Source organism: Sminthopsis crassicaudata, chromosome 6, assembly GCF_048593235.1.
Source record: "Sminthopsis crassicaudata isolate SCR6 chromosome 6, ASM4859323v1, whole genome shotgun sequence".
Taxonomy (NCBI): Eukaryota; Metazoa; Chordata; class Mammalia; order Dasyuromorphia; family Dasyuridae; genus Sminthopsis; species Sminthopsis crassicaudata.
In genome coordinates, this window is record NC_133622.1 from 207,407,992 (window position 1) to 207,434,007 (window position 26,016).

At 39.9% G+C, this 26,016-nt stretch overlaps 1 protein-coding gene across 6 annotated transcripts in view; it reads left to right on the plus strand.

The window, feature by feature from the left end:
* The window catches only part of MICAL2 (microtubule associated monooxygenase, calponin and LIM domain containing 2), a 304,056-nt gene that overhangs the window by 246,757 nt on the left and 31,283 nt on the right, over positions 1–26,016 (plus strand). For all 6 annotated transcript variants that reach the window (XM_074274667.1, XM_074274658.1, XM_074274660.1 and 3 more), the window contains 4 exons: positions 632–1,956; positions 14,379–14,494; positions 21,330–21,422; positions 23,678–23,771. In XM_074274667.1, coding sequence (XP_074130768.1) covers positions 632–1,102 — 471 coding nt within the window. In that variant the 3' untranslated portion in view covers positions 1,103–1,956; positions 14,379–14,494; positions 21,330–21,422; positions 23,678–23,771. The remainder of the gene's footprint in view (positions 1–631; positions 1,957–14,378; positions 14,495–21,329; positions 21,423–23,677; positions 23,772–26,016) is intronic.

The following is a 26,016-nucleotide window of genomic DNA, read 5'->3' on the forward strand; positions in this document are numbered from 1 at the left end:
CTGGCAATATTATAGTACTCATTTCACAAATGAACATACTAAATTTCAAGGATATAAAATTACTTTCCCACGTTCATCATCATTTTGGGTCTACTAACCCAGTCTTTAGATTCCAAGTCTGATGTTCATTCTGCTACTTAATGTTTTCAGGAAATGTATTTTATTTTATTTTTATTTTTTGCTGAGGCAATTGGGGTTAAGTGACTTGCCCAGGGTCACAGGAAATGTATTTTAAGATGAAACCTGACACACTGACAACACCCTGAACAGACTTATCTCCAACCTTGCTCTGGCTATTTCCTAAGGTAGAACCAGCATAGCGTAGATGTGATTTGTCCCAGGACATTGACATCTAGCGTGATGGGAGAGTAGTGAGTTCCCATGGTAACATCTGTCCCCATGACTACTTTTTGGTATTCTAGGAACAGGGGGTTCAACTACCATTGGTCACCACTGCCAGGGTCCTATTGCCATGATGTTTCCCAGCTATAGTTTTGGCTCTATTCCAACATAACCTTCAAGAGTTTGGTGAAAGAAATGCCTAGAGAATGGTCAAGGAGAAGAATGACTATAGAAAAATAATGAGTGACAGGGATTGCTTGATAATTGCTTTTATCTTGATTTCCTCCAGGTGACATCATCCGTCAATTCCCCTGAGATCACAAGAGGACATTCCCAGCCCCAAAGTCCAATCATTCAGGAAAGAGTTCGCATGCGAGAGGTGTGTAAGGAAATCCCTCTCTATGTACCTCATCATTTCCAAAAGGAAGAAAACCATCCCCTGGGGATGCCCAAGGAAGATTCTTCTTCTTCACATAAGCCAAGGGATGCTGGCATGAACGGTTCCAATGGCTATAGGAAAATCAGAGCGATTCCTTGGGAACCTCGGAGTGCCCAGAATGGACCAGATCATACTGGAGTAGAGACAAAGAGCCGGGCATCTCTAGACTCATCTCCTCAGGAGGGCCAATGGAATAAAAGCATTGGAAGTAGAAGAGAAGATAACCAACTAAAATTGGCTGAGGGGAAAAAAACAGTGCTTAAAGAAGTTGGTTCTCACTCAGGAACAAAAGTCTCAGTTGCTGGACTGGGAAGATGCTAATGCAGAGAATCTAAGCCTGGGTGCAGGAGAGAGACCAGAACCAGTGCATGCAGGAGGTAACAAAAGAGGTGAAACATCAAAATTGGCCCTTCCTGGGCCAACCAGGGAAGCCTTGTCAGACCAGAGAGGTGCTTCAGAGGGAGCCTGTGGCCCAGCACTGAAGGCTACAGGGGAGTGGACAATACGCAGACCCAAATCCCCTCTACGCCTGATAGCAAATGCTATCAGGAGGTCTTTGGAGCCCTTGCTCCCTAACTCGGAAGGTGCAAAGAAGACCAGTGACTCCAGACCAAAGGCACCTATGGAGAATTCATCTTTGAATGGTCCCCACCCTAGTGTTCACTCCCAAAACTTAAGGAAAACAAGTTATAGTAAAGACCATGATGTACAGAAGCCCAACCTCATCTCTTTACTGGTACCTGGGAAGGAGAAAGGAAGCACAGACTCAGCCTTTTCACTACATGATACTACTGAGTCACTGCCAGGAGCACATAGCCTTTTAGATAGAGCTGCCCGGGCTCGCAGTTTGCCCAGTAGGCAAAAGAGACCTATGACCTTACCCTTTGCCAAGGTAGAAGATGTCTCTGACAAAGTTAGACTGAAAGAGATGCTACTAGGGAAACCTTTGGATCAGTCCAATGCCCTGACAAAGAGGAGCAGTCTCTTTTCTTCCTTTAGACTCAAAGAAAAAACTAACGAGAATCTGGGGGCAATGAGAACATCAGAGGATCTCAGCAATGTCTTTAGTAACCCAGGAGCAAGGAACATCTGCCATCCTCCAACGATGTCTTCACAGCCATGGAATAAATCTTCCTTAGGCCAAATAGATGTTCCTTTCCATGGAGAAAACCCAAGTAAGTGCTTTCTTTCTAGCAAGATTTTCTATATCAATCAATTAACATTCCTTTATTTTGTTTTGGTATGGCTTTAGTATGGATTGTTTTTTTTGGTTTGTGTAAATATATTTATACAATTCTCTTGTTTCACAAGAAAAATCACATCAAAAAGAAAAGAAAATGAGTAAGAAAACAAAATGCAAGCAAACATCAAAAAGAGTGAGAATAACATGCATTTATTAATCACCTACTATGTGCTAGGTTCTAAGTCCTGAGAATATAAATCCCCAAAATGAAATAATTTCTAATGTCAAAAAATTACATTCTAAGGTAAATATATAGATATCTATGGTAGGAATAATAAATATCAGTAAATACAAAATAATTCAGTATGAGGTAGTGTGGGAAGAAGAGTGTCAGAAATTAGAGGGAAGCAGGAAAGACTTCAAGTAGAAAACAATAACTGAGATGCATTTTAAAAGAAGAGACCTAATTTCTGAATAATTTAGTCATTTCACTAATAATGCCAGCATTTTAATAAAAAGATTGTCATTTTTCCATCTCTCTCTTAGGCCAAAGACAACTGTGGCAGCAGGCTCATGCCCTTGGGAACAGAGGTGTTCCCAAGGGTGGCAGTCAACTCTGATTGGTTAACAATTAATGAGTGGCTAAATCTATTCCAATGAACTTTGATTATGTCATATATTTCTTTTTTTTTTTTTTTACATAACTTTTTATATTTTATTTATTTATTTATTATTATTTTTAATAATAGTTTTTATTTATCAGATATATGTATGGGTGATTTACAACATTGACAATAGCCAAACCTTTTGTTCTAATTTTTCCCCTCCTTCCTCCCTCCCCCCCCCCCCCGATGGCAGGTTGTATGTCATATGTTTCTAAGTTACTCCCAACCTTAAGCAATCTCTTTAAAGAATTTATCCCTACCTTCTTTCTTGAGTAGAGCATGATGGCTTCATCACCAGGATGGGGTCAGAGTCTAATCTTATTATCACTAGTGCCCATCAAGAGACTGGACTTTTATAATCAGGACTTTAGGGAAAAAAATGGTGGGAGGGGACTCTAGAAATCCCAAATCATTGTCTATTGATAATAATTTCTCTCATCAGAGAGAGCACCATTGAGCATGGAGCGAATTCCAGACACCAAATGAAGATGGGAAAATGGAGTGATTTGTTTAAGAAAAAGGGTGTTTTGTTTAAATTGTAGAGAGAAGGATAGAGAAGAATATCCAATGAGGGTAGGCTAAGTGAGGATCAAGTTATGAAAGGCTTTAGAGGTAATAGGGAGAGACTGGGATTTATTAAATAAGGGTGTGATATGATCAGATCTGTGTTTAAGGAAAATAACTTTGACAGCAGTGTGGACTGGGAGAGTCTTGAAATAAGGATATGAGGCTGAGGAGGCTGTTGTAATGAACTCTGTGAAAAGTGATGAGGACATAAGGGTGGCAGCTGTGGTAAGAAGTCAAAGAAGTGATGTGAAGGGAAAAACAATGATACGGTAACAAATCAAATCCATGGAGCAGGAGGAAGCTAGCTGAGCCAAGGAATATTTATAAAACCTGAGATTTGTTTGGTTAAAAGCCGTCTCTTGGACTCTCCGTGGAGGAGGCTGTGTAGAAAATGGGCCATCTTTAAAAGATCTAAAGGTCAGCAATCTCCCTGTGAGTCAACAATAAGTTGTCAATAAGTAAGTCAACAGGGAAACTAAGGTGATAGTAGACTGCTTCAGGAGGAGCAGAGTGTTTGGGGATAAAAAGCTAGTGAAGGAGCAATTTCTCCGGACTCTGTCCTGCTCAGATTCCATTGCAATATGGTATCCATCTCTAGGCTCTGCCACTTTTTAAGCAGGACATTGATATGTTTGTATGGCCAGAGGTCAACTGAGATAGTGAAGAGCCTCGCTGTGTGAAAACATATTTCTCCTGGAAAAGAGAAAACTCAGGGAGTTCACAGAGCATTGTCTCATTATTTGAATGGCTATTATGGAGAAGAGGAATTAGAATTTTTTTCTGTTTGGCCCCAAATAGCAATACCAGAGCTATTCTCTCTCTCTCTCTCTCTCTTCTCTCTCTCTCTCTCTCTCTCTCTCTCTCTCTCTCTTCTCTCTTCCTCTCTCTCTCTCTCTCTCTCTCTCTCTCTCTGTCTCTGTCTCTCTCTCTCTGTCTCTCTCTCTCTCTCTCTCTCTCTCTCTCTCTCTGTCCTCTGTCTCTCTCTCTCTGTCTCTCTCTCTCTCTCTCTCTCTCTGTCTCTGTCTCTGTGTCTCTGTCTCTCTCTGTCTCTCTCTGTCTCTCTCTCTCTCTCTCTCTCTCTCTCTCTCTCTCTCTCTCTCTCTCTCTCTCTCTCATAGGGTTTTTTTTTTTTTTTTACCAGATATATGCATGGGTAATTTTACATTGACAATTGCCAAACCTTTTGTTCTAATTTTTCCCCTCCTCCCCCCCCAGATGGCAGGTTGACCCATACATATTAAATATGTTAGAGTATAAATTAAATACAATATATGTATACATGACCAAACAGTTGTTTCAGAGCATTCTCTTAAAAAAAAAGACAAATTTAGTTATGATGACAATGAAGTTCATAATAACGATAGCTAGCTTTTCCATAATATTTTAAAATTTGCAAAGTATTTTGCAAATATTATTGCATTTTATCCTCACAATAACCCTGGGAGGTAGATGCTATCATCATCATCATCATCATCATCTGCATGTAAAATATTTCCTAATAATTAGAACCAGAATTTAAATAGGCTGCAGTGGACTCTTATCTCTTGGGGTCTAAAGGCACAACCTTGATGTCCATTTGTTGGGGTTATTGTTCAAAAAAAGGATTCTTGTTCATATGTGAGTGGGACTAGGTGAGTGCTGAAGTCCCTCCCTTCTTCCCTCAGATTTTGTGCTGAGATTCCATTCCCTTCAACACCAAGCCTAAAATGTTAGCACTTGGATATTCGTGTACTCCCCATATGATTTGGGAATTTACTCTTTCCCTCATAAATACGATAATTCACCTGCTTAAAAATCCCAAATGCCCTGGTAAAGAAGAAAGATGGAGGTTAGTAATAAACACCTGGAGAGTGGCAAGATGTTTGGGACCAAGAATGGGCATGACAGGGCTTCCAATTTCAGATTATTCAGGGAGTAATTTAGAAGAATCCTACCATACCATCCCTTTCCTACTCATTCCCTGTCATGGCACAAGGTATTTACTTATGGATTGCAAGAGTCAAAAAGTTGTCAATCCCATAGATGCTTTACATTGCAGTAATAGGCTCAAGAGGATCATAATATTGAGTCTGAGGAGCCACAAAGATCCTCCGATTTTTTTCACACTTCCCTCATTTTAAAGTCATACAAAAATGACAATATGGAATCTCCCCAAATCCTTGCCCTACCTTTTTTTTTTGAGATATAAGCAATAAAAGTGTAGTGAATATGCCACCGTGAGTCAGAAAAAACTGGATTTAAATTCTACCATAAACATTTACTAGCTATGTGACTCTGGCCTCTATATTTCAGTTTCCTTATCCATAAAATGAAAGGATTGAACTCTATGATTCTTCAAGTTCTAAATCTATGATCCTATGAAAAATTCTTAGATTACTTAAAGCTCTTGAAAAGAATCCATCCAGGTTGGGGGTTTTGGATCCTGCTTTAGAACAGGAGGAAAAAAGAGAAAATTGGTTGGTCTTTTTCTTTTACATTAGAAATGATCTGGCTTCAACGACTCAAGAAGTCACATTCTGAACTCAGAATGGGTCATATTGAGAACCTGATTGGCACCTCATCTCAATGAAAATTTAGAGTTAATGCTTGTAAGAAATTTGGCTGAGGTTTGGGAAATCCCCTATGAAAGAGAGAGATGAGTAACAAGGCTTAATGGATGATGGGAGAGATTCTAAATGAGTTCACCAATCCAACAACTGCCTCCCAAATTCTTAGGCATTATAGATCTTGGAAGTTCTGTAAAATTCCAAGGAAAAATTGTAAGACCCAAAAGATTTTCTTCCCTAGCCTCTCAGAGAGGCTGCTATTGGATCATAGACTCTTAGGATCATAAATCAAGACTTTGAGTTCATCCCCATTATTTATTTTCTTTTATTTCAAAATAGAAAAGAGAAACCTAAAAAAGTAAAGGAAAGGCAGCTAGTTGGTGTAGTGGATAGAGGACCTCAGTTCAAATCTGGCCTCAGATACTTAACACTTCTTAGCTGTGTGACCCTGGACTTGACCCCAATTGCCTCAGCAAAAAAATAAAATAAAATAAAAATAAAGTGAAGGTACTGTAACAAATTTACACAGAGAGTTAAAAAAATGGCAAAGTCAAAATTTGACTCAGATCTTCTGCCTTAATATTGCCTCCCATTGGGTTAATCTGGTTCCTTTGAGGAGAGTAAAATGAATATGAAGATATAAGTATCATCATATTCAAATAACGTGTATCAAGAGATGAAGTCCACTATACAAAGATGGGTGTCCTGAACTTTGAGACCTTGTCATCCAAACAAGACTTCTGAGACTTAGCTTGGTCTATGTGTAGCTATGGATGGTTACTACTGTGTGGGCTAGAAGGAAGTGGAGGAGAAGGGAGAGGGCATCCCATTCAATCTACTGTTTGGACCAAGAGGCAATGTGACACAATGGAAATAAGTATGGTGCCTGGCTAGCCTGAGTGGAGAAATGGGTTCTTGTCCTAATTCTACCAGTCACTTGTTGGGTGATCTAGAACAAACTTGTTTTCTGTTTTGTCCTCTGAAAAATGAGAAGATTCAACCAATCAGCAAGCATTTATTAATCATTGAGTGCATGCCAGATACCTTGCTAAGCATTGGAGATACACAAAAAAAGGCAGAACCAGTCCCTGGCTTCAAAGAACCTATCTTTGAATGAGGGAGACAACATATACATATATACTTATATATAAAATACAGGCAAAGTAACCTCACAGGGGAAGGTATCAACAATGAGACCAATACAAAAAGCTCTAGTAGAATAGTACTTGAAGGAAACCAGGAATTCTAAGAGGCAAAGGCAAGGAGAAGAGCTCTCCAGGCTTTGAGAAGAGACAGTGAAAAGGCATGGATATTCCTTGTGTGCATAACAAGTAGGCCAGTATGGCTTCCAAATAGGAAGGGACAAAATTCTGAAAAACTTTCAGTGCCAAACAGTGGATCAACAGAGAGCCACTAGAATATATTTAACAAGATGCTCAAAGATGTGCTTTAGGAAAATCATGTTGGCTTTTGTGGGAAAATGGATTGGAGTAGAAGGAAAGAGAGAGAGAGAGAGACAGAGACAGAGAGAGAGAGAGAGAGAATGAGAGAGAGAGAGAGAGATGAGAGAGAGAGAGAGAGAGAGAGAGAGAGAGAGAGAGAGAGAAGAGACAGAGAGAGAGAGAGAGAGAGAGAGAGAGAGAGAGAGAGACAGAGACAGAGACAGAGACAGAGAGAGACAGAGAGAGAGAGAGACAGAGAGAGAGAGAGAGACAGAGAGAGAGGAGAGAAAGAAATGTGAGACAATGACAATAATCCAAGTGAGAGGTGATAAGAGTTAGAACTAATGTAGTATCCATGTGAGTTAAGAAGGAAAGTATGTAAAAGATGCTGGGAAGGAATGACAAGATTTATCAATGAATTACACAGGTAGATGGCCTGGAGTGGAGAGTTGAGGATGATACTGTTGTTGAGAACTAGAGTGACTCTAAGAATGGTGGACCCTTGACAGTAAATAGTAAGAAAGAAGAGAGACAGATTTGGGAAAAGATAAGCTCCATAATTGGATCTGAGATATCTTGACATCCAGTCAAAATATCCAATGAGTTTGTAATGTGGGACTGGAGCTCAGGAGAGAGATTAAGGGCTGGATCTATAAATCAGTGAGTCATGTATATAGGACCGACCACTGAAGCCATGGGAGCAGGTAACATTGCTACAGGAGAGTTTAGAGAGCAAACAGTATGGGACAGAACTTTGGGGATATCTGTAATTCATACACAGGATATGGATGAGATCCAATAGGAGAAACTAAGAAGGAACAGACAGGTATCAGGAAAAGCAGGAGAAAACAATAACTCATAAAGGAGAGAGGATTCAGGAGGAGAAAGTGGTAAAAAAGTATCAAATACAGCAGAGATAAAAAAAGAAAAGGTTATTAAATTTGGCATGTAAGAAGTTACTGCAGGAGCAGCTAGGTATCAGTCAAATTTGACCTTAGATACTTGATACTTACTAGTTGTGTGACCCTATGCAAGTGATTTAACTCTGATTGCCTCACCTCCCAAAAAAAGCTATTGGTAACTTTGGAAAAGGCAGTTTCTTGGAATCATGAGGTTGACAGCCGGATTGTAGAGGTGTAGAAAGACTGGAGAGAGGAAGTGGGAGCATTGAATATAAATGGCAGGTTTTTTGGCAAGCTAATAAGTGTTAAGGATTGGATTTGGTTGGATTTGAACACAGGTTCTCCTGACTCCAGGGCTGGTGCTCTATCCACTGCACCATCTAGCTACTCCCACAGATGGCTTTTTAAAAGAATTTGATTTTGGAGAGAAGAGGTAGAAAACATAGCTTAATAGGAGATGGTGGAATTTCATAAGTGTTTTTATTTTTGTTTTTGAAGTTCCTTCCAGCCTTAATCCATATGAAATCTCAATGGAAGCATTCAGGACAGAATTATTTCCAGACCACACTATTCTGGAGAGTGGGGAGAGAGAGAGACATGCTAAATATACCAATAGATACATTTCTTCTGGTTCCTATAACCCAGATTGAACAGAAGTTATATCTGTGTGTGATTCAGGCCAATCAAATTCTGCAGGTATGGAAGAGAACTTGCCCCTCCTCATTTACTTTAGATTCTCTTAAAGGTGCCCACAAGAGAGGAACTCCTATTCCAGGTGGAAGTTCTTAATCTTTTGGGGTTTTGACTTATGGTTGGCCTGGCTCCCCAATAGGAATAGAATCGCTACAAGTCTCTGTTACACATTAGCTTCTTCTACCTGCCTGGATAAGTAATGTGTTCTCTTCCTATGGGAGTATTTCAGGTTAGCTGGGTGGCCTACTACATAATTGATCCTTTCCTGAAACAACAGGACCTCTGTCCCGACTCCATTCATCATCCAATTTCCTGGCAACCTTTGCCTCCTGCTTCCCAGTGGTCCAGCCTTCTAGCCAAAGAGCACTATACCCACCAGAGGAGAAGGCGGTTCTATAGAACTCAGAGCTAATGAAAGGAAAAATGGGTTCCTGTTGAAGACATCTGTGGTCCAGGGAAAACAGCACAGTGAAGCTACTTTTGTATCCACCTACTTCTTGGGGAGCCCAAGGATCCAGACCTGCAGCTCCCATTCTCCCTACCCTCAAAACCTGGCTATGAGAGTTGTTGTTCCCAGCCAATGGAAGGTCAAGAAACCTGTCTTTGTTCAAAGAAGACATCAGTCTTCAGCAGAGTCCCTGGCAGGGAGGGAAGCAGGTGCTTCAGTAGCAGCCGGCTGTTTATCCAGCAGCCCTTGTAACTCCAGTTAATTATTGATGGGACTTCAAGAGGATGGATGAGAAGGGGTAATTTATTCCTGCTGGGAAAAGAAACAAGGGAGCAAATAGCAGGTTATGGTCTAAATCTGAACAGGAAGTTGCTCGAAGGTTAGAATTGGAGAGCTGAGGAATCAGGAGTTTGGCCATGACATCTTATTCTTCTGCTCTGTTGCCAGCACCAATTTGTGCTGCTCAGATGACTGAGGCTTAATTGACCAAGCTGAGTTCAGGGCATCCATCCCCATTTGAACTAGTTGGTTCTGATATGCCTGGGCCTCTATGATCGGGAAGTCATGAGTTCGAATCCAATCTCTGACCTATTTTACCTATGTAACCACAGGCAACCTCTTAATATCCCCAAACAGCTATAATTTGCAGAATTACCCATCTGTATTGATGAGGGGAGTTTTCATTCTGGGAGATTCCTGAACCACTTCTCCTATGGTCCCATAATGATGATGATGATGATGATGATGATGAGAATGATGGTAATGATAATAGTTTACAAATCTATGGTGATTTGAGATTTTCAAAGTATGTTTCTCACAATAACTCTGTGAAGTAGCTGGATACCTAAAAGGGTGTCTCATTTCTCTACTGATAAAAATAAGTCTCAAAAGTACTAAGAAGGGCCTGTTCAAGGTCATAGAGCTAATAAAGGTAAGAGCTCCTAATTCTACTACTGAAGGCTTAGAACTCTCTCTACTCCTTGGGCCTCATGTTTTGCATGTCATCATTCACCAGGATGAACCAAGTAAGAACCAGCCTAGTAAAGAGTAAGACCTATCCAATCAATCAATCATTTAGTCAGTCATCAAGCATATATTAAGCACCTTTTATATACTAGGCACATGATAAGTGTTAGCAATATAAAAATGGAATGGGATTAAGCCCTGCCCTCAGCCAATTTATACTCTCACTAGGGGTGACAAATATGTAAATATAGGCAACCTATCTACATTTAACTCTAGGTAGTTTGGGAATAAAGGGATGGTAATACTAAATAAGCAACTCATGATGAGGAAGGTAGGCCACAGGAGGGAGCCTCAGAAGTTGGGGGGAATTGAGGGATTGACTCATCCACTAACTTGCTCTTTGGAAAGTCCTTGAGTTTCACTTTCTTCAGAACTGTTAAGTCTCATTTAGCTCTGCCCCTGAGAGCTTCTGTAACTTAGACAATGTCCCTTTACTGGGAGAAGACATCAGAAGATGTCTCCAAGTCAGTGGGTTAGGTTGGATAAACTATTAGCCTGAGAGGCAGGAGGCTCAGAGCAAAGTGATCTTGAACATGCCTTTTAAACTCTGTAATTCTCCATCATCAACATGCTATTATACATCTAGTCTGTTTAATCATTTGTCCCAGAGTAAAGATTTCACTAGACACATGCAAAGACAAAATAAGATACCAGTGGTCTCCTTGCCTCCTCCCTAATTTTTTTTTCTAAAGCTAGATTTAGTGCACAGAATTTCAGTTTCAGATACCTGACATCATAGGAGAAAGAGATAGTAAGGAAGAGTAAGCAATAACTTTAACCTTTCCCCTAAGCCAATCTGTTAGGGGACTTTTCTCCTCATTAATTCATCATGGAAGTCAATGAGTGGATTTAGAATTTCTGCCAACTAACTTTCCCAGATTACAGAACATTAGAACTAGAAGAGTCCTTAGAGATCACCTCCTTTAATTCTCTCATGTTTTAAAGAAGGTTAAGCCCAGAGTGGGGAAGGGTCTTGGCCAAAACAACACAGCAAGCTTTTGTCATCAGGAAGCCAAAATATGCATTTTTAGCTTTTGTAAATTTGTCTTGTGAGGCAATTGGGGTTAACTGACTTGTTCAGGGTCCCACAGCTAGTAAGTGTTAAGTATCCATCTAGCCACCTCAGAATTTTAGCTTTTTGTACTTTGAATGAAAGGGGGAAGAACTGATTTAGAAATTCTAAGGAAAGCCTGTGCATGCATATCTCAGGTAGAAAGGGGTATATGCCAGCTGATAGCTTAGTAGTAGAAGCAGAATTCAAATTCGGGTCTTCTTAACTGAGAATCCAATACTTGTCACTGTATCATACAGTTTTCCCAAGGTTTCTTCCCTTTCAGCTGGGAGGAAATCAGAAACCTACCTGGAAGAGGGAATGGTAGAGTTTAGCCGTTATATTACTCCTGCACATGCTTGCATGTGCACATGCACGCGCGCGCACGTTTGCTCTATGTACCTTTCCCAAGAATTAGACTAAATGTTCCTTAATCTTTGTTAGGGTTTGTGGGTTCAATTTTCTGCTGTGCTAATGATTTGCTGGATCAAAGGATTCAGGATCATTTTCTGCTTTTGATACTCATTACCTATATGATCTTGGGCAAGTCCCTTCCTCTCCATGGGCTTTAGTTTCCTTATCTGTACAATAAGGGTCTTGATTCATAATATCCACTTTGTGAGGTCCCTTCCAATTCTAATATTGCCTCAGTCTAAACCTACTACTACTACTACTTCATTTTTCCCCCTGAGGCAATCGGGGTTAAGTGACTTGCCTAAGGTCACACAGCTAGGAAGTGTGTTAAGTGTCTAAGAGTGGATTTGAACTCAGATCTTCTTGACTTGAGAGCCAATGCCCCATCCACTGAGCCATCTAGCTGCCCCATCTAAGCCTACTTCTGAAGGATGAAAGGCTTTAAAATATGTGGGGAGAAAAAAGATCTTTGAAAGATCTAAAGACTAAAATCTCCCCTTATTTTTCCCCCAAATGTATTTTTATTTCATTAAATTTTTCCCTCATACATTAAAATTTTTAACATTAATTTTTAAAAATTGGAATCCCAAGTTCTCTCCCTCCCTTCTACCCCTCCTTTCTCTGCCTTGAGAAGATAAACAATTTGGTATCGATTATACATTTGAAGTCATGAAAAACATTTCCATTTAGCCATATTGACAAAGAAAACACAGACAAAAAAAGGAGAAAAATACAAAAAAAAAAAAAAAAAAAAAAAAAAGTTTCCTTCAGTCTGCACTCAGAGTTCATCAGTTTTCTCTCTGGAAATAGATAGCATTATTCATCATGGATCATTTAGAATTGTCTTGGAGCGTTGTCTTGATCAGAGTAGCTATCTCCTAGGATCATTGATTTAGAGCTGGAAGAATCCTAGATCTAGATTATTGAAAGGAACCTCGGAGGTCAGCTAGTCCGACTCCCTCAGATAGGAAACAGACCCAGGAAAGTAAAATTCTTCACCCAATATCACACAGGTAGTGAGTGTCAGAAGCAGGATTTGAACCCATGCTGTATTTCATGGATGTCATCTAATGCAAGCTCCTCCTTTTGCAATTAAGCAACTGACGTAGTGAAGGAGAATTAACTCTGGAATCTGAAGAATTGCGTTCAACCACCCTCTCTCACCCACTTCCTGTGTTATTTGAGAAAATCACAATCTCTCTGCACATCACTTCACTTATTTATAAAATGGAGGGAGGGATATTGGAATTGTTGGTCTCTGAATTTCCTTGTAACTCTGTGATCCTATGACAAGGTCCAGTGAAGCTAAATGACTTGCCTAAAATCACTCAGGTAGCTGCAGAATTCAAATTCAGGTCTTCTTAACTGAGAATCCAATACTTTCTACTCTATCATACAATTTTCCTACAGTTTGCTTCCTTTTCAGTTAAGAAGAAAGCAGAAACCAATCTGGAAGGGGAAATGGTAGAATTTAACCATTATAGTACGCCCTGTGCACGCGGGTGTGTACACACACACACACACACACACACACACACACACACATACACACACACACACACATACACACACACACACCTGCTCAAATATGGGCTTACACAAGAAACTAGGATGCAGTAAATTATCAGTCACCTGGGCAGGGCCAAATAACTTACTTCCCAACAGGGCCATTCATTGCCCTGAGCTGGGCCAATCCAGATGTTAATCATTAACCCTACAGAAGGTTGAAATGGAAAGGCAGATGTTTCCATGTGAAGAAACCAGGTATCCAGGGGTGTTCAGTTCATAGACAGAGATGAGCTGAATCCTGGTCACAATGGGCAGAATGTTCCCCTTGACTCTGCCTTAATTAGGGTTCCTTGACTCACAAACTATTTCTGTGTCCTACCCTGCACCCCCCCCAACAAAGCCAGACTACCACATGGGAACACATTGTTGGGATGTCCGCACTCCCCTCCTCCCCCCAACCTCACCAATCTTTCCTGATGTTTTCATCACTGCTCCGATGATGTGATAATATTCTTACGTGGGGAAAATAAAAGTGGCATTTGTTTAGACATAATTAATGAAATATTTATGTTGCATGAGACTGTGTGATAAAGCCCCGTGCTGGCAGAGTCCATTTGCTTCTGATTACATTTGTGATTTTTTTATATGACCAGACATTCTGACGCCAGCTCTTTTACACCGAGCAGATGTCATGTTCTAAAAATGGGTGCCAGATGCTGAGAGCCACATAAGGGTAATTTGTTTAAGAGCTGGCTTGGACTTTTTGCATTCAATTAGACTGCGTGGTGACCCTCACACAATCGTTTGAGGTACCATGGCTAACTTCAGACATGCATTTTAATAATAGATTTCATTTCTGAATGCGTTTGAAGCCCCATGATCCATAAGTGGTGTTTAAGGAATTAATTGATTTCTTCATAATACCTTATGTGTATGTTTTTAAATATGGACACCAAGAGCTGTGCAAAGTCCTTGGCCAGAGGCCAGAAATTTAATTAACACGGGGAGCCAAATTTCAGATTGCCCTTAGGTAGCTCTGCTGCTTAGGCTCAGGGCAGGTGCAGTGGGTAAGGAGGGAAAGGGAGTGCTGGGTCATGAAATCTAGGGAAGAAATCGCTTCTGCTTGATTGGGTACTTTGTTCCTATTTCAGGCTCCAAGCACCTACCTGTCAGAGCACAGATGACTGAGTGTTATTCCTCCTCCTCTTCTGAGACTACCTCTTCCTCAGATGGTGAATTTGAACCCAAACCTTCCTTACCACCAAAGGTAATCTGCCCCTTGGCAATTAAGGAAAGGGTTGACTTTGTAGGGGGTGGCAGTTGTTCTTAACTGACAGGGAAATTGTGAGTTTCCAAGCATTTTCAAGCTGGCAGATATTTTTATTTAACAGACTTACCTGTCATAGCATCTGATGTTTAGGACTTCTTCCCCTTCCCTTGGCAAGAGTCAAGAGTCATTCCTTCCCAAGAATTATCTTTGAATTTTCAGAATCTTTCAGGTTTCACAGATGAATCTTTTATTTCTCTAAGAAGAACTTCATTTGAAGGAGAAGGGAAAAAACCCCCAAGACAGCGACATATTTACTTGAAACCACTTTGAAACTGCAGCTCTAAAGTGGTTTTAATATGAGGTCCAACAAGCAAACCATTGAAAAATGAAAACAAACAGATGCCTATGTCCCCAGGGGGAAACACAGCTTCATTTAAGAAGCACTAGAGGCAGATTGCATGGAAAATGTTATGTTTATTCTAATCAGAAATATTAAATGAACCATGCATTTGCATCTAGGCATTTATACTCTGAAAATGCCTACTGTGACTTGGGTTTGCTGACTGTAGACACGGAGAGTTTCCTTTCTGCTCTGTTACTCCACAGAATTTGGGTCTTCTTTTGAGACTTTGATTCAAGTAAACTTCCCCCAATCAATTCTCTCCTTCCCAAATTCTATCCTGGTTTTTGTTGTCCCCATGGGTCTTTGGGGCAGGAGCCTTTTAAAGGGCCTTTGGGCCAATGGCTCAGACTAATGTGTTTACACTGGTGGACAGAAAAGTGGTTTCTCTGCCATTTGCTGTGTTTATTTGTTGGCTCGGTGAGATTCCCGGGAAGGAAGGAGGAGAACCGAATTTATTTACTTACAATTGTTTCTTCCACATCTGGTGATATAAGCACTGGAATTATCCCCAGTAACTTAAAGCTGCCTAACCCCACTGCTCAAGTAAGACCAAGTCAATGACCTGGTGTGTATGATGAGTGTGCTTATATTTGTAAGAGAGAGAAAGAGTCAGGCAAACGAGACAGAAAGACATAGAGACACGCAGAAAGACAACTAGAGGAAGGGAGGGAAGGAGAGGGGAGATACAGTGCAACATGAAGAAAGAGAAACAAAGGGAAAGATGAAAGGAGAGCACGAAGAGAGGTGAGATGGAAGCTGTTCTTGATTATCCATCTCTGATTAGATATTGAAACCAAGTTTGTGTTTTCTGTTGATCTTTACATCCTCCATATCATCTCGTTCTTCTTTTGACGGCTTCTCTCTCCCTTGATGTCTCCTCAATACAGACATCCCTAAGACTCTCTCCTTAGCCCTCTTATCTTTTCTCTCTATATTGCCTCCCTTGGAGAACTTATTTACTTAGATGGTTTCAATTATCACTTCTATCTGAATGAATCCCAAATTGGCATCTCTTCCTTGGGATCCCTTCTCCTCTAGCTGTCTGTTGGAAATCTCCACCTTGATGTTCCAATGGCACCAAAGAACTCATCATCACCTAGAAGAGAATGAGACCATAAGTTTAGTTCTGATGGGGGGGGGTGGTATTTTGGATGCTATTTATTCTAACATCCTCCTCTTTAAAATGAGGTAGTTGAGATGACTTGTCATGGGTCATCCAGGTGGAAAATGGTAAAACCAAGATTTAAACGCAAGCCGTCTCATTTCTGAAATGACCAGCTTTCCCTCGTACAAGTTGTCTCCCTTAAGAGATGTTAATTGACTTGTCCAAGACTATTATAGTCCCTTCCCCAAGGATTAATGCTGACAACCCGCAGCCTTCTTGGCTGATAATAATAACTGGCATTTAAATAGAACTTTAAACTTTGTAGTCCCAACACCTATCCCTGCCCAGTCATGCTGACTTTTTAATTACTGAGACCATCATATTTTCCCAGTCATCCACTGGCTGAAATCTTAAAATCATTTTTGAATCTTATGCTTCTTTGTTTAGTCATTAGGTCTGTAGATTCTTTCTTTGCAGTATCCCTCCCATATGCTCCTCCTTTCTATTCCCTGCCTGTTTCTAAGCTAATTCACCCCCTCATTGCTTCTTCCCTATTTCTCATAGAACTTTCCTTCTTTCTCATAGAACTATAATATAGAGGTAGGCTTTATCTTACAGGTAATGGTATCTTGGTTTTACAATGAACTATTGGGGGAAAATGTATGAAAAACACCTTTTAAAGTTTAATCTGCATTAATAACATTTTCCTCTCACATTCTTAAATCTAGACAATCAACAAAACAATAAATCAAGCCGTGATTTATAGCATTTGCTGATTTCTGAAGTGCAAATGTTCATACTGGAAATTTAACAAATGGTTCCAGAAAGCCAGTTCAAGCTGGTTCCAATACACCCTGGTGTTACTGAAGCCTATGGTAAATAGGTTTGCACATTGTGACATTTCCCTGCCTTATTGATTAATAAACAATCTGTCTACTATACGACACTACGTTCAAGCACTGGTCCGATGGTCTCATCCAGGTCTCTCTGACACATACACAAGAGATTTGATTCTCCATTCTTTACTGCTAGACAAAACTGCTAGGTAGGATTTAAAACAAAACAAAACATTCTGGTCAGAGTCGGAACTGATCTGGGGTATGATATGACATGTGGTTCCAAAATTATTACAATAAGAAAAATATCTGGCTTGTTAATGCCCCCCATTCCTTACATCTGGAATTTTCCTTTCCATTTTCATAGAAAACAGACCATCCATGTTTTATAGCCACATCATTTACTGTGCATAATGAATATGAAAGAAAAACTGTCTCCAAAAACTGAAACCTCTTCCCATGGGTCCTTTCAATTTTCTAAGATTTTGGAAAGATGTGCCTGTGACTTCTTTCAAAGGAGAAGCTATCTCACCAGCTGATGTTTTTGAAATTTGCTAGTTCCTATCATTCAGGAATTCATCTTCATTCCAGTGCTTGAAACACCTTTGCAAAGTCTATCTCTGAAGTCCCTGCTTGCCTCTTTGTTCCCAGTCTGAGTCTCAACCTTCCACCTATTGTTTCCAGTGACCACATGATGAACCTCAGAAAGGCAGTGGTCAGGGTAGATGTAATATTAGTGTCAATGCCCTCAAGGCTTTCTTGATTCTTTGCAACCACTATTGACAATTAGGGAGATCTTCAATCCCCTTAAGTATCATTCCTTTTATTCATGTGCTCATATCTCAGAATTAATGGTCAGGGATTTTCTCTTGGGTGAAGAAAAAGAAAAATTAGGAACCTTGGAATTTAGACACCCACATGACAGATCCCTTGCCAATCTGTTTATCCCACTGAAAATTATGGAAGATCCCTTGGATTTTGACAGAGAAGAGACATGGTACAAACACTGTAATTTATTATCATGCTAGCATTGGAAAGAATCTCAAGAATATCTAATGCAATAAAGTTAATTCCGATAACAGAGGATGAAACTCAGACTCAGAAAAGGTTCATAACTTTTCCAACTTCAAAAAGAGCAAGTTAGAATCAAATGCACAGCTGGAACAGAGGTCTCTACTTCTAACTCATGCCATACTCATTCCCTAACTGACCTCTTCCCCTACGAGCGACATCGTCACTTTAGCGACATTGTCAAACCTGATGGTTAGCATTCAGCTATTTTCCTTATTGTGGCCCCAATTTGATTCCCAATTATGGAAGTCCATTGAGAAAGAATATATTTTTAGTGGATAGAGTACTAGTGCTAGGGGTTCAAATCTTGCCTTAGTCACTCTCTACATGACCCTTGGCAGTCATTAAGGACAGACCTGGGCTTTAATTTGCTCATCTGTAAAATAAAGGAGTTGGATTTAGTGACTTCTAAAGTCACTTTCAACTAAAAAACTATGTCACTCTCCTGCTAAAAAACAAACAAAACAAAATATTTCCATTGGTTCACGTTTACCTAAAGAATAAAATTTAAACTTTGCAACCAGACTCCAAGACCTTGATGAATTTGGTCCTAATCTACCTTCCATGCCTTTTATCTTTCCACACCCTTTCAAGAATCTTACATCTCAACCAAAATGGTTCATTCAACTAGTATTCATTAAACACCTATTGTATCTTCCACTAGGAATGCCTATTCTCTCTCCTCATCCATCTCCGCTTAACTTTTACTCAGAGTTTAAGATTAATTTTAAATATTGCCTCCTCTATGAAGTCTACCCAGATTCTTCCCTGTTGGTAATAATCTCAGATTTTAGATACAATTAATGAAGGTAATGAAGGTAGTGAGGGGTGGTGCATCAGAGTTGTTTTAATGTGTCTTTCTCTAATCAATAATGATTTAGAACATTTTTTTTATGTGATTATTGACAACTTTGATTTCTTTATCTGAAAACTGCCTGTTGATATCGTTTGACCATTTATCAACTAGGAAATGACTTTTATTTTAATAAATTTGACTGTATTCTATATTCTATTCCATATGTATTTTAAAAATGAGGCCTTTAACAGAGAAACTTGCTTCAAAAATTGTTGATATTATTTCATTATCTATGGTATTTTTAAAGCAAAATGTAGTTTCCCTGATTATCCCTTTTAATTAGATCTATTTTTATTTTTGCTTTGACTGATTACTGACCTGCCTTTTTATTTAGTTCAGCTGAAGAGTATTAGATTCTGCTCTAGTCCTTTAACTGTATGTCTTTCTGTTTCAAGTGTACCTCTTATAAAAAACATTTTAATCATTTCTGCCATCTGCTTCCATTTTATGGATGAGGTTGTTCTATTCACATTCATAGTTATGATTATTTTTTCATTTTCAATCATATTTTATTTCTCTAACCATAAATAAAGATAGTTTTCAGGGGCAGCTAGTGGATAGAGCACCAGCCCTGAAGTCAGGAGGACCTAAGTTCAAATCTGGCCTCAGACATTTAACACTTCCTAGCTGTGTGACCCTGGGAAAATCACTTAATCCCAACTGCCTCAGGGAAAAATATTAAGTTTTCAACATTCATCTCTATAAATTTTTTTCTTCCTCCCTCCTCTCCCTCCCTTTTCCCCAAGACAGTAAGCAATCTGATATAGGTTATGTATGTATAATCATCCTAAATATATATTCATATTAGTTATGTTGTAAAAGAAAAATCAAAACAAAAGGGGAAAACCACGAAAAAGCAAAAGTAAATAACAAACCAAAAAAGGTGAAAATAGTATGTTTGGATCCACATTGTCTCCAAAGTTCTCTCTCTGGATACAGATGTAATTTTCTATCCCAACCCTATTAGATTTGTCTTGGATTACGGTATTGCTGAGAAGAGCCAAGTATATCAGTTGATCATTATACCACCATTATGATTTTTAACTGTGTATTTCCTTCAATCCCATTTTCTTTTGTTTCTTCTTCTCGATTTCTTTATCCTGTCCTCAAATCTGAATTCCTTTTTGTCATCTCTTCCCTATCACTTATTCACTTCCTTATTCCCTTCCCCTCCTGTTTCTCTATTGGATAAGTTACATTTTTATATACAATTGAGTGCCTATGTATATTCTTCCTTTGAAAAGATTCCAATGAGTGTGAAATTCAAGATGAACAGAGCTGATCATAGCAGGGCTATTATTTCCCATTGTTTGGACACTATTATTCAATCATTTTAGTCATGTCCAAATCTTCATGATCCCATTTGGGATTTTCTTGGCAGAGATAGTAGAGTGGTTTGCCATTTCCTTCTCTACCTCATTTTACAGACGAGGCAACTAAGGCAAACAGGGTGACTTGACTTGTCTAGTGTCACACAGCTAGTAAGTATTTAAGGCCAGATTTGAACTCAGGAAGATGAGTCTTAACCTCACTCACTCTGTAAAACAGGAGTGATGACACTGGTCATACCTACCTCACAGAGTTCTTTGTGATCAAGCTTAAATGAGATAATGTATCAAATGTTTTGCACACTTTAAAGTGAAATACATATTAGTTTATAATGATTATTATCAGGATATATACACCTGTTTTACATGCATTATAGAAGCCTTAGAGATTTTTTAGCTTTGAAGGAAGCTTTGAAGATCATCTCTAATTTGAGTTTTTCATTTTACATATAAGGGAATTGAGGCCCAGAAACAAAAAGTGGATTACTTAAGCTAGAAAGTGGCAGAATTAGAATTCAGGACTCTCAGGTCCATTCGGTCCAATACTCCAAACTAGGCAGTCCATTAGTCCTAGTGCCATTTTAAGCTACTGAAAACTGTTAAAGATTAATTCAGCTCTAAATTTTTTGAGATACTCAGTATATGACAATCTGGCCTCAGTTATGTACTGCCTCAGTAATCCAGGGCAAATCAATTAACTTCTATTTGCTTCAGTTTCCTCAGATGTGAAATGAGGCTCAGAATGTCTCTAAAATACTTGCACAGCACTTGATATATAGGTACACTCTATATAAATGTCAGCTATTATTCAAGTGACTTACCCAATGTCATACTAGACAAGAGATAATTCTGGCTCAAAAATACTTTGGCCTGATACATAATTTCCTCTCTTTTCAAGATCCTCATTGATAACCATAGCCTAAAAAGCTGATAAGTATTACTACTTTTCCAAGGAAAGGAGGAAGGCAGGCCATTCAGCATCCCTTCTCTGGGTCATGAACAGACACCACATTTATTTGGCTTGGCTATGTTGTAGTGTACTTTTTATTTACATTCTTGTAGGAGTCATAAATATTTTCTTAGCTTTTCCTAAAGCTTCTGAACATTCCTATCAGTTGAGAAGTGGTGAGAAGAGATGATCTGGGGCAAAAACAGGGGAGTGGAAAGAAGTTGGAGCATTATTCTGTCAAGTTGTTGCCCTTCACCTTTTCTCTTCTTCTTTGGCCCATGTAGGAAAGACGAACACTTAAAAGGATAAGGAAGATGGAGAAGGCCTCTAAACAGCTGGCTAAGCAAGAAGAATTAAAAAGGCTTTACAAGGCCCAGGTAAAGAGCTCGTTGGTGTCTTGTGGTTTTAAACATGAGGTCTGCGTGGGCTCATTGGTGATGAGGTAATAGATATGCGGTGGGGCCGGGAGGGCAGATTATCTTCATTACTGCATGAAAGGGTGTGTGAATGGAGGCCCCCAAAGAGAGTGAGAATTATAAAACTGGCTCATGGGAATCCGCTGAAAGAAACTAGTGTGTTCAGTCTAAGAAGGGAAGATTTGATAGGAGACTTGGGCAGGAGGGGAATGTTCGATGTCATTAACTATCTGAAGGGATATATTTGTGTGTGTGTGTGTGTGTGTGTGTGTGTGTGTATACATACATATATATATATATGTATATATACACACATATATATGTATTTGTATGTATACACACACACACACACACACACATATATATATATATATATATATATATATATATATATATATATATACACACACACACACACAGGGAGACAGAGACAGACAGACAGGCATAAATAGAGACAGAGGCAGAGAGAAAGACAGAGACTGAGAGACAGAAACAGAGAGACAGAGAGGAATAAAAGGAAGAAGAAAGAAGGGAGGGAGGGGGTAGAAAAGGAGTAAGAGAGGAAGGAAGGAAAAAAGGAAGAAGGGAAGAAGGGAGGGAGAAAGCAAGGAATGAAGAAAGGAAGTAAAGAAGGGAGGGAAAAAGGAAAGAAGGAAAGAGGTAAAGAGGAGGAAGAGAGGAATGAGGGAGGGAAAAGGAAAGAAAGAAAAAAAGGAAGGAATGAGGGAGGGAGGAAAGGGAACAGGGAGGGAGGAAAGAAAGAAGGAAGGAAAAGAGGGAAGAAAGGAAGAAGAGAGGGAACAAAGGAAGGAAGGAAGGAAAGGAATAAAGAAGAGGAGAAGGGAGGGAGGGACTATCAGAACTAGGTCTAAGAAGAGAGACTTGCATAGAGACAATTATAGTGGAAAGTATACAGGGTGTCTATCTGCTGGCTGTGTAATCTTGGGCAAATCATTTTCCCAGCTCATACCGCAATTTCCTCGCATGCAAAATGAAGGGATTAGACTATATTGTCAAGAGCTCTCCCAATTCTAAATCCCATGATCCTTTGAGGAAGAATTTCCAAATTATTAGAACTCTTTAGATGGTAGAATGATTTGCCTTGGATGGTAGGAAATCTCCCCTCACTCTAAGCAAAGGCTTGGCACCTTGTCAGGATTCTTATAGAGGGTATTCATGGTGGATGACTTCTGAGAGTCTCAGATTCTATGAAAAAAGAGAAATATTCAGGGGTCATCCAGGCTGGGTTTGAATCTGTAGTACAACTGTGATGTCTGGTTCAAATAGCAATGGAAGCAATTCATCTGTACACGAGAATATTTGGGCTCCCTGTGCATTGACTTAGTTTAAAAAGTCAATGTTACCTTTTTAATTGCATTTTTATTTATTTTGTTGAATAGTTCCCAATTACATTTTAGCTGTGTTTAGACTTAATAGGTTTTTTAAAATTTCCAATTACATGTAAAAATAGTTTTCAACTTTGTAAAAAGTGTGTATATATATATATATATATATATACAATCATACTAAACATATTTCTATATTAGTTATGTTTGAAAGAATAATCAGAACAAAAGGGGAAAACGACAATAAAAAAAAAGAAACAAAATTTTTAAAAAGTTAAATATAGTATGCTTTCATCTACATTCAAGCTTCATAGTTCTTTCTCTGAGCATGATGGTTGATGTCTGATACTTCTATTTTTTTTTTCCTGAGGCAATTAGGATTAAGTGACTTGCTCAGGGTTAGACAGCTAGAAATATTAAGTATCTTGAGCTCAGATTTGAGCTCAGGTCCTCCTGACTTCAGGGCTGGTGCTCTATCCACTGGGCCACCTAGCTGTGCAACATCTGATACTTCTATAATTCAGTTAAGAAAGCTCTAGCTCTGAAGTTCGAGGACCAGGGTTTAAATCCCATCTCTGTTACTTTACCAAATGACTTTCATTTCCTTGCCTCTCAGTTTCATTTATAAAATGGGGAGGTGGGGCCAGATGGCATCTGAGGTCCTCTCTGGATGATCCTGTGACTCTCTGATCTCCAGGGACAGGGATCTCACTCCCTCCTAAATCAGCCCCCCAGTGCTTGCTCCCCTCTGTTGTGGCCCCCTTCCCATACCCACAGCAAGTCAGCTCCCACCGCTCCCTCCACGTCTAGCCCCGTCCCTCTGTGAGTGTGCAGGAGCACACAAGTCCATTTGTGAATGCCATTTTGCAGGCTATCCAGCGTCAACTGGAAGAGGTGGAAGAACGACAAAGGGCCTCGGAGATCCAGGGCGTTGAGCTGGAGAAGGCGCTGAGGGGAGAGTCAGGTAGGTTGTTGGGGCTGACAAATTGCATGGGGGCGGCCTGACCTCCGAGTGGCTTGGAGCAGCCTCAATTGGGGGCTAGATATGCAGCAATAAGGCCCCTCCGTGGAGCTGTCAACAGGAACATTTGTGGTCAAAGCTCAAACTGCCGCAGAGTCCCACAATCCAATTGTCGGCAAGACTGACTTCAGATTGCCGGCCAAATGGGCCTGTGTCCTGGCCTCCTAACCGAGTTACTGCTGGGGCAACGGGCCGGTCCTCGGCGAACTGGTGGGGAAGCTCTCTGCAAGGCTGTTGGTAATGGGATTAGGGGATGATTAAGGCAAGGAACAAAAAGGCCCCAAGACACGGAGAGGTATGGCCGGGTTGGAGCTGAGCATCCAAGCAATTCTGAAAATACCATGTAGTCTGACACTTGTGAACTGACCCTTTGTGACTTCCTGCCCCCCAGTCCATCTGTCTGGGTAGCTCTGAGCTAATGAATGTGTGGGTGCAGGTACCTGCTAATATTTACAATAGATATGTCTGCTCAATAGCAATAGAGAGGGAGGGAGGAAAGGAGGAAGGGAGGAAGAAAAGAAGGAAGAGAAGGAAACAGGGAGGTGGGAGGGAAAAAAGGGAAGGAGAAAGGAAGAGAGGGAGGAAGGAAGAAAGGAAAAGGAAGGAAAAGAAAGAAAGATTAGAGGAGGGGGAGAGAAGAGAGAAAGGGAGGAAGGAAGAAAGAGAAGAAAGGAGGAAGAAAAGAAGGAAGAGAGGAGGGAAAGATGGCAGCGAGGAGGGAGAAAAGGAGAGATGGAGGAAAGAAGGGAAGGAGGAAGGAAAGAAGAATGGAAGGGATGGAGAGAGACAGGGAGGAAGGGAAGAAAGAAAGAGGAGGAAGGGAGAGATAGGGAGATAGAGGAAGGAAGGAAGAAAAGAGGGAGGGAGAGAGGAAGGAAGAAAAAAATTTATTTTACCTGGATATAAAGATCAGAGTTAAGAATAAGAAAAGAGACTTGCATTAAAACCATTGTAGTACACAGGGTATCAATTTGCTAGTTGTGTAACCTTAAGTGAGTCATTTCCCCAGCCAAGATCTCAGTTTCCTAGATTGTCAGAATCTCTCCTGTGAGTCCATTTAGTACTTTTCTCATGTGTCACAACTAAGCTTAAAATGGGGATTTTGATGTCCCTTAAGGCTGTAATAAGAATCAAATTACATCTCTATGTCCATATTTCTGTCGTTCAAAAGAAGATTCAGACACACAGTAGGTACTTCACATATTTTTATTGACTGATTAACTTATCAAAGAGTCAGAGAACCTGAATTCTAATACTGATATAATCTGTGGGGTGCATCAGAGGGAGCTCTTTGGAGTGAGAAGATCTGAACTCACATCTCATCTTTCTACCATTGACTATTTATGTGACACTGGGAAAGAATGTCCCTGAGTCTTATTTTCCATATCTATAATCATCCCTGCTCTAACTTCTTCACAGGGTGGTTGTGAGCATCCCATGAGAGTTATGGCCATTAAATGTTTCTTAACTATAAAACAAGATGTCATTATTAGTTATTACATTGAAATTACTTTAAGGCTTAAAATATGAGTGCTGATAAATATTTGATGGATTTCTCTTCTAATAGCTCAGATTTATCCACCAGAAATGAATATTCACAAAACAAATTTATGTCTCTTGATCATGTTCTACACTAGTAACAAAGGTTCAATGTTAGTAAGTACCTACTAAATGCTTACTGAGTGCTGGGGATACAAAGACAGTCAAAATAGTCCTTGCCTTCAAGAAGCTTACAATCTAAAGGGGGAACACCGTCAAGTATGGACGAACAAGCTGCGCACATGCTATATATTGTAAATTAAGAAAAGGAAGATGCTAGAATGAAGAGGAATTGGGAAAGACTTCCCATAGAAGATGGGATGTTATTTGGCACTTGAAGAAAGCCAGGGAAGCCAAGAAGAAGAGATGAGGAGGGAAAGTGTTGTATATATTGGGGGGCAACCAGATAAAATTCTGGGAGCCAAGTGATGGAAGGTCTTGTTCACAGAACAGCCAAAAGACCAGTAGTTGGATTGCAGGGTATTTGGGGCATTGGGGAAGGGTGAACAGAGAGGGGTTGTAAGGTCTAAGAAGACTGGAAAGTTTTGGAGAGGATGGAGTCTAAGTTATAAAGGGCTTTGAATATCAGATGATTTTATAATCCTCTGTCCATTTGAGTTAAAGCCAATGCCTTTAACCTCCCAAGTTT